This window comes from Cupressus sempervirens, chromosome 8 (genome assembly GCF_028749045.1).
Source record: "Cupressus sempervirens isolate cs-2001-9-10 chromosome 8, ASM2874904v1, whole genome shotgun sequence".
Classification (NCBI taxonomy): Eukaryota; Viridiplantae; Streptophyta; class Pinopsida; order Cupressales; family Cupressaceae; genus Cupressus; species Cupressus sempervirens.
In genome coordinates, this window is record NC_143125.1 from 42,984,410 (window position 1) to 42,994,084 (window position 9,675).

The following is a 9,675-nucleotide window of genomic DNA, read 5'->3' on the forward strand; positions in this document are numbered from 1 at the left end:
TTCTTGGTCAAATAATAGGAAAGGAGGGTGAATGCATCAAGTTGTGGTGCCAAAAAGATGACACCCTTTTTTTCTTCAAAATTTCCAATAGTGTGCACACACTATGGCATGGGCTTAGAATTGTGAAGCCCAAGCCATAGCACGTGTGTGTTATGGGATCATCCATATAGCACTTTTGGAAATCATATAAAATACTCTTTCTCTCTCCTCCCCCGCCCCTCTCTCTCTCTCTCTCTCTCTCTCTCTCTCTCTCTCCCTCCCTACCCCATCCTCTCTCTCTTTCTTTGCATCCTATCATGTACTCTTCCCTCATCCCCTACTCTCTCTCTCTCCCTCCCTCCCTCCCTCCCTCCCTCCCTCCCTCCCTCTCTCTCTTGACCTCTATCTCTATTTAACTCACTCTCCTCCCTTTCTCCCTCTCCATTCCCTACTCTCTCTTACTCTCACACTCTACCTTAGTCCCTCTCTCTTTGAATCCTATCCCATGCTCTTTCCCCATTCCCTTTTCTTTCTAGCCTTCTCTCTCCATCCTCTCTCTCATTCTACATCCTATCCCCTACTCTCTCCCCATCCTCTACTCTCTCTCACTCTCTACCCTCTCTTCCTCTCTATCTCTGTCCTTCCCTCTCTCCCTATCCATCCTCTATTGAAATACAAGGCTTACAAATTGTGTGCGCACTCAAGCACGTGTGCGATATTTAAGCCTTGAATTAAAAAATCTTTAAATAATGCATATGCGCTATTGCACTCACACACTATAGTGTATATGTGTTATTGCACGCACGCACTATATAAAGCATTGGATACCACCAAGCCTAAGGCTTGGATTTGGCTTGGATTTTCCTTAGGGATCCAACCCAAAGATTTGGAGGCTCTAAACTAGTTTGAGATCTATTTTGGAGCATGCATACAAAAGATGCTTGATTTTTCTTTTGTACTCTCCTTCAAGTTTCCTTGTGGTTGAGCATTAATAAAATTAGGTTACATGATAATAGAGATCTTTGTGTTAGCTATATAACCCTATAATTTATTTTGAATTCATACTATTTAAAATCTTTCAACTATAATTTCTTTTGAATGTATGTCCATTTTCTATCAAAAACCAACATGCACTAATTGAGGTGTATATTTTAGCTCATTCATTGAATTTTACAAGAAGCTAGTTTTATAGAAACTAGACTCCATTCTAAACACTTTCAAACAAAGAAGTTTTGATTTTGGATTAGTTTTCAATAATTTCTAGGGGGAGCACACATATATTTCATGCTTTTTGGATGTATCCACTTACAAAATTCATATAAAAAAGAAATACACATTATAAAATTACCCAAAAAATTTGGGATAAACTACACAATATTAGGTAACCTTTGACTAGAGCGATTAAAAATTTTCAAAAAAAAAAGTTAAAATTTTATGGGGGCCAAAATTTGCACTATATTATGTTTTTTTCTTAAAAAATAGTACCACTTTTTGGTGGCCCCCTTTTTTGAGGGCCTAAAACTAAACCATTTCGGAAAAAATTAGTAGTTTAGAAACTAGATTCAAAGGATTATTACTTTTACTTTTTCATATCTTGAAATTTTGAGAGTAACTATCTTCAAATTCTTGTCGAAGTTTAGAAATTATTGATTTCAATAAAAAAAGGTGACCACTTATACCCCCTTTTGGCACCATAACTTTGTGCACTTAGCGAAGATGAGAACTAATTTAGGTCAAACTAGATAGACTCCTTATTTTGGAAAATTGACAACATCTAATTTCCTCTACCCTGACAACTCTCCCTAGAATTATTTCAAACCACTCACCATTATTGTTTAACTAGTCATACGTGCTTTTTTTTTGTCCAAAACTATTTAGATATGAGATTATGTGGAGGCACATCTTGATTTTAGTTAGTGTGTGGTAGAATGGAGGGACATTAGGATAGGGGTATTGTTATGTATAGACTAGCTGCTAAGTTGGAGAATGTGAGGATAAATGTTGTGAAGTGGAGTAAAATCTCCTTTGGAGATATATTTAAGAAAAAAGAGGATATTGAGGCTAAGTTAGAATAGCTCCAAAATATTATGGCTATGGGAGACTTTTATGTTGATTCCCTAAAGGAAGAGGACTATGAGACCCAATGGAAAGATATCATGGCTAAGGAGGAGATGTATTAGAAACAAAGATCTAGGATCTAGTGGCCTATAAAAGGAGATAGGAATACCACCTTCTTCCATAGGTCAGCCTCAAAGCATAAGAAGAGAAACACTAATACTTCCTTGCAGGATGGAAATAATAATACTTTAGTCGACCTAGAGGATATTGGAATATGGGTTGCTACTTACTTTTTTGGAGGTTATGCTAGTCAGAACATAGATGTCAATGTGGTTAAAAGAAGTAGGCTTATCCAAAAAAAATCCCATTGTGTTGAAGGAGGTGGAAAATGATCTCATTACTAGATAGGTTATAGAGGAGGAAGTGAGGAGGGTGATTTTATCATGAAGACTTACAAGGCTCTAGGATTGGATGGCTTCCCCCTACTTTTTTTCCAACAAATCTGGGAGATAGTTAAGAAATATATGACTAGGGGTGCTAAGGATGTTTTAAGAATGGGTAAAGTATTAAGGAGGCTTAATGATACTTTTATTGTCCTTGTTCCCAAAGTTTAGGATCCATTACTGACTTTAGGCCCATTAATTTATGTAATATAGTCTATAAAGTATTCTTTAAACTATTGGTGAATAGAATAAAACCCTTTTTGGGGAGCTCTATTAGTGCCCCAAAAAGGGATTTTTCCTAGGAAGACAAATTTTGGATGCAGTTGTCACTACAAATGAGGTGATCCACTAAATGGAAAAGAGAAGAATCCCTGGTATGGAACTGAAACTTGAAATTCAAAAGTATATGATAAGGTTGACATGGGATTTCTATATGAAGTTCTTAGGAGGATTGGCTTCAATAGTAAAGTTGTGGGGTTAAATAAAACTATGTTAGAAATTGTTAATTTCTATGTTATTATCAATGGGACTCTTTGGAGATCCTTTAATTCTTGTAGGGGCCTCAAGAAAGGAGACCCAATGTCACCTTATATGTTTATTATGATCACTAAATTTATGGGGAGATCCTTTTCAAAGCTAGGTTGTGTTGGATGTTTGTAAAAGTCAATGCTTCAACCTTCACACCTTCAAAGGTTGTACAAAAATTTATGGATGAAACCTTTTTATATGGTTGTGCTCCAGTGGTGGAAGCTAGGATATGGCATAATTTTTTGCATGACTGTATTGATAGCTCACAGTAGCATATAAAGTTCACCAAAAGTAAAATATATTTCTTTAACATGGATCAAAACTTCCAATCCAAAATAAAGAACATATTAGGCTGAGAGTTTGTTGGTCTTCCTGATACCTATCTTGATCTTCCCTTGATGGTGAAGTAAGTCTCCAACCAATTTTGGAATACTATATTAGGAAGAATGCATAAAAAATTACTTGTTGGATAGAAGGGCAAGCTCTTGAGCAGTGTTGGGAAGTTATAACTACTTTCTATACCATTGCGAGGAGTTTCTATCTACTTCCTTTTTCTTTTCAAGATAGCCTAAATGATGGCGAAGAAATTGGAAAAACCCCAATGCAATTTCTAATGGATGGGAGCCAAATAAAGGAATAGACTTAGCCTAGTCAATTGGGAAGCAATGTGTAAACCAAAAGATGAGGGGGGATTGGGTACTAAAAGGATGTTGGACCTAAGTAAAGCTCTCCTAGCTAAGATAGGTTGGAGACCTACTAAGAATCATGCTAGATGGTGTAACATCATAAAGGCCAAGTATCTTGGAAATGTCCCTTGTGTCTATTGTTTTATGGAAAATCATTGATCATGGGGCTCCAAAATTCAGAATAATGTGATGAAAAAATCTAAATTTATAAGAGAAGGGTTGCATTGGGTGGTTGGGAGGGGGAATAAAATAATATTTTGGGAAGACAACTAGTTAGGAGGAAATCCCCTTACTCAGAGTAAATTCTCCTTGCTGGAAGTAATGTTAAAACAAAACTTTGGTGAAAAAGCTAGTGAATATCTTACAAGGCAACGGAAGTGGAGAAATATTCTTGAGGTGGTCCCTAACAAATTAAGAGCCTTAGCTGGTGAACTTAAATATATAATGGATGCTTATAGGATTACTCTATTCTTGGATGATGATAGGTTCACCTAGGATAGAACCTTTAATGGGTCCTTATCAGTCAAGTCTACATACTGCATGATGTTTGACAAGGATGTTACTCCACCCTGGTGGGATAAGAGTTGGTGTGATCAACTTATCCCTAAAGTTAATTTCTTTTGGTGAATAACTCTTCCTAGAAAATTTATTACCATTGGCAATCTAAGAAAAAGAGACTTTCAAACACCTAAAAGATGTTATCTTTGCAAAGTCAAGGAAGACATTATACAACATATTTTCATTCAATGCCCTTTTACTTTAAATATTTGGAAATCCATTCTACAAAAACTCCAAGTGGAGTGGGTTTTTCATAATGATTTTCAATAATTTATTTTAAATTGGAACTGCCCCTTCTTACATCGTTTGATCAGACTCGTGGAAAATGATCCCTCCTCATGTTTGATGGGGAATTTGGAAATAAAGGAAGAATAGTATCTTAAGGGAAGTAGAGGAAAAATATGAGATAGTGTGTAACATAATTATCAGATTGCTAAAGGAGAATTTGGAAAATATTAAATGGATATTGCCTCATGTCCCTTGCCTATAAATGAAAAATATATTTCTATGTGTTGGAATCTCACAAATTCTTTCTATAAGTTTGACAATTCTAAGAATCTGAAGAGAAGGAATGCTAAGTGGAAACCCCCTATATATCATAAGGTGAAACTTCACTTAACAATGTTGCTAGAAATGAATGTCCTACTGGTGGAGGTATTATTAGGGACTCAGATGGTCGAAAACTAATGACATATGCAAACAACTTGGGCAAAACTTAAAATAATGTAGTTGAAGCTTTGGCACCTTTTTGGGGATTAAATATGGTTATCAACCTAGGGTAAAAACATGTTAGCATAAAAGGTGATTCCACACTCGTGGTAGAAGTGGTTAAAGGAAATTATGACCCATGGTGGTTTATAATTGGTATCATGGGGAATATTTGGAACCTCCTAGCTAAACAAGATAGTTATGATTTGTAGCACAGTTATCAGGAGGGCAATGCAATGACTGATCCTATGACATGCTATGGGTTTCATATTAAGGGTTTAAGGTGTTGGAGATAGATGGATTCCATCCTTGAGGAAGTATGCACCCTTATTGAGAGAGAACAAACTTCTAAACAAGGGGAATGATGATTAATTTGAAAATTATTTGTTTCTATTGGATTTTGTGGATGGGGTTAAGGTTGAGGTGGCATATGGGTCTAAATTTAATTTTAAACCAAAAAGACTATGATGGATGTTATTTTAATGATAAAATAGGGGATCATAAAAGGTATTATTTTTTCCATAATGGGATTTAGTGGATAAGTTCTGGTAAAGATTTTAAAGGATTATGTCAGTGTTATATAGGGTGAGAGTATTTATTAACCTTTCAAATTACTTTACAAAGAACAATTTTCTAGAGCTTATGTGGCATTTAAGTGAAAGAAAGGATGTTAGTACACATGCGTATGATTGTTGCTAAAGGGGAAAAAAATTTCTAATAGAATGTTTTATAATAATTATAGCAACACAAAATCTAAATTCATTGCAATGCAAACTAAGAAAAAAACATTTCTAAGGAAAAAATGTGAGAGATAATGCATTTCCAAATTTAATAATGTGGATTTTTCAAAGAATTTTGAGTAGGTCTCAAATATGGGGGGTGATATGGTTGACATTGATCCTTCAAGGATTGAGGATTATGCTAGAGAGCCATGTGCTTGGATGGTACTATATAAAGATAGCCTTGTTCCTTTTATGGAAGTCATGGTTGGTTACAATTATAATATTTTATCACAATTTTTTGATTCCTAGAATGATAGAATAATCACCATTAATGGGATTTCCTTCCATGAGAATGAGGAAATTATCATCATGGCTAGCTACTACACTCTCAATGGATGGTTGGAAATGGAAAAAGGTCATGAAGGTCACAGATGAAATTAACGTGAATAGGTTATTAAAGAAGGATGAATACCTAGCAAAATTTAGAGGTGGGTTTAGTCATAAAAACCTCTCATCCCCTTGGAATGAGGCATGTTTTGTGCTCATGCAACATTTGACCCTTGAGGGTAGATTTGGTGTCTACTATTAGTATCATTTTCCACTACTGAACCATTTTAGGCATCATGATGAAATTTCCATTTTATTTTTTCTGTTACATGATTTGGAAGCCATTATTACAAAAGTTAGGGATAAAAGGAAGAAAGGGAAAAGTTATACTTTTTTGCACTAGGGTCGTATCCTTCAGCTTTATAATTTTCACATGGACCTTGATTCACCTCATTGTTCTTAGCTGTGTTTTCTGGGTAGATTGTGTTACAATTTTTGCATCAACGTTTCGGATCACACTCTGTGATCCATCATCAGGATGAGAGAGCTGAAGGAAAAAAGTAGAAAGATTGCAGACCCAACAAGGATAAAAAGGTTGGGAAAGGAGGGGGGGGGGGGGGGGGGGGGGGGGGGGGGGGGGGGTGGGGGTAGGTGCACCCCAATCAAGACAAGTTTGAGGTTCAACAAAAGGGACAAGGAGGGAAGGGAACCCCAAAAAACGATAAAAATACATCCAACCACAAGAGGGGAAACAACCACCAGAAATAATGACAGAACTACTATTAAAAACCAAAGTGAAAGAAAAAATAAAACAAAAGAGGGTGACCCGAAGGGTGAATAAGAAGGCTGGAAACAAAATAAAAACACAACCAAAGATGAAAATGTATAAATATGCATGATATTCATTAATACATGAAATAATTAAAAATATAAACAACCTAAAGAAATGCCAACGAAATTCTAAAAGAATGATGACCAAATAATATAATAGAAATTATTATTGTATAATAATGGTCATTATTATATAATAATAATCAATGTTATATACTCGTAATCATTACTATATTATAATAAGGGAAAATGGTAACGGACTAAAACGACCCAAGAAAGGGACTATGAGACAAAACGGCAAGGATACAACACAAGAACGCTTGAGAGTGCTTGTGTTTAATACGGACACATGCGTAAACACCAAGGAACAAAATTGACCCACACACACACAAAAAAAAAAAAAAAAAAAAAATTAAAGAATTAAAAGAAACGATAATGAAAATAAATAGTAAATGAATCACTAACTAAAGAAAATAAATACAATAATAATAATAAGTAAATTATAACAATAATAATAATAATAACCAGAATAGTAAAATAAATAACTAGATAATATCAATATAAAAATAAATTAATAAATAAATACAAAAAATAAAAATAAAAATAAATAAATAATTTCGAAGCTGAAAATATGAAAAGCAGAAGATAAATAAAACTAGAAGAATAAAACTAAGTGAAAACAGGAACGAAAAAATTTTGGGGGGGGGGGGGGGGGAGAGAGCAGGAGAGGTAGAGCGGAGGAAGGAGAGAGAGAGAGAGAGAGAGAGAGAGAGAGAGAGAGAGAGAGAGAGAGAGAGAGAGAGAGCGCATTAGGTGAGGCAAGAAAAGTTTCTGATGGATGATAACAGGGGTTGCCATGAATGGCTAAGAGATAACCCTTCATCACGATTAAGATTCCGTGGGTGGTTGCCAATGGCAATGGCCTCTTTGATTTTTCGCCTAAAGAAATTGTCTTCCTGACATAAGACTTGAGTCTTCTCTAGGCAAATGTGGTGTTTAGTGGTTGAGGCGTGCTCAGCTAGGGCTGACTTAGCAACTCGATCGTGTTGTATGTCAGCCCCATGCTCCTTTAACCGAGTTTTGATAGCGCGTCCCGTTTCCCCTATATAGGGAACACCACATGAACATTCAATCTTGTAGACTCCAGATTGCAAAAGGGTATCTTTTGAGTCTTTCAGAGAGCGGATACGGTGTTTGATCAAAGAGAAGGGTTTGAACGCACTCCGAATGCCTTTATTGGCAAGAATTTTGGCAATCTTGTGGGAGATACCATTGACGAAGGGCAGCGCGACCCTATGCGAGTGAGAGATTTTGGGGGGTTTGGATTGGGAAAGAAGAAATATTTTGGTGTCTTTGATAGCCTTCGTAATTTGCCTGCTCGAATACCCATTCATTTGGAAGATGTGGCGCAGATGTGAGAGCTCAAGGTCTAGGTGTTTATCATCGCAAATACGAAAGGCTCTCAGGATGAGTGTCTTAAGAACACCAAATTTTTGACTAGGGTGGTGGTGGGAAGATGAATGGAGATACAAATCTGTGTGGGTGGATTTACGGAAGACACGACGGCCTATGGATCCATCCGGATTCTTGATGAGTAAGATGTCTAGAAAAGGGAGTTGGTTGTCGGTCTCAATCTCTAAAGTGAAGGAAATGCAAGACGAGATGCTATTGAGATGGTTGAGGAAGTCTAGGAGTTTGTCTCGGCCATGGGGCCAACAGATGTTGGTGTCATCTACATATCTTTTCCACCATCTAGGTTTGAGGGGAAAAGAATGGAGTGCGATTTCTTCAAAATGTTCCATGTATAGGTTGGCAATGATGGGAGAAAGTGGCGAGCCCATGGCAACACCATCTACTTGCTCGTAGATGGTGTCTTGGAAGGAGAAAAATGTGGATCTGAGGCATAATTCGACTAATGTTGCAATCTCTTCATTAGTCTTCTGTTTGACAATCTCCAAGGAATCTTGTATCGGAACTTTAGTAAAGAGGGAGACAACATCAAAACTCACAAGGAGGTCCGAAATAGCAAGAGTTTTATCCTTGATGAACTCAACAAAATGGGATGAGTCCTTAATGTAAGAAGGAGAGCTGCCAACTAATGGTGAAAGAAGTTTCGCGAGGAAAGCGGCAAGAGGATAAGTGGGGGATCCAATGGTGTCAACTATGGGTCTGAGAGGGACCCCTGTTTTATGAATTTTTGGAGCACCATAAATACGAGGAGTTATTTCTTTAGAAGTGATGAGACGTTTTTTGGTCTCAATGTCGAAAGACGAGCCAGATATTGCTGTCTTGACCTTCTTAGAAATTTTGGCGCAGGGGTTGCAAGGTAGGATTTTATAAGTGCTACTATCTGAAAGGAGAAGCAGCATTTTGGAAACATAGTCTTGCTGGTTCATGATGACCGTGGCATTCCCCTTTGTCTGCCCGAGTAATGACAAGGTCTTTGTTCCTTAGCAATTCAATAAATGCTGATCGTTCAGAGCTAGGAATGTTGTTTCTGGGAGGTTTGGCATGTCTTAATGCTGCTTCTCCTTTCAGATAGTAGCACTTATAAAATCCTACCTTGCAACCCCTGCGCCAAAATTTCTAAGAAGGTCAAGACAGCAATATCTGGCTCGTCTTTCGACATTGAGACCAAAAAACGTCTCATCACTTCTAAAGAAATAACTCCTCGTATTTATGGTGCTCCAAAAATTCATAAAACAGGGGTCCCTCTCAGACCCATTGTTGACACCATTGGATCCCCCACTTATCCTCTTGCCGCTTTCCTCGCGAAACTTCTTTCACCATTAGTTGGCAGCTCTCCTTCTTACATTAAGGACTCATCCCATTTTG

The 9,675-nt window shown here is 36.9% G+C and overlaps 1 protein-coding gene across 1 annotated transcript; it reads right to left on the bottom strand.

The window, feature by feature from the left end:
• Positions 1-7,649: 7,649 nt before the first annotated feature.
• Positions 7,650-9,469, bottom strand: LOC149541494 (uncharacterized). The gene is made up of 2 exons (XM_089795618.1): positions 9,403-9,469; positions 7,650-9,289 (listed from the first exon to the last, which is right to left on the bottom strand). Exons 1-2 carry the CDS (start codon positions 9,467-9,469, stop codon positions 7,650-7,652), a joined length of 1,707 nt encoding a protein of 568 aa, XP_089651744.1.
• Between the last annotated feature and the right edge of the window lie 206 nt (positions 9,470-9,675).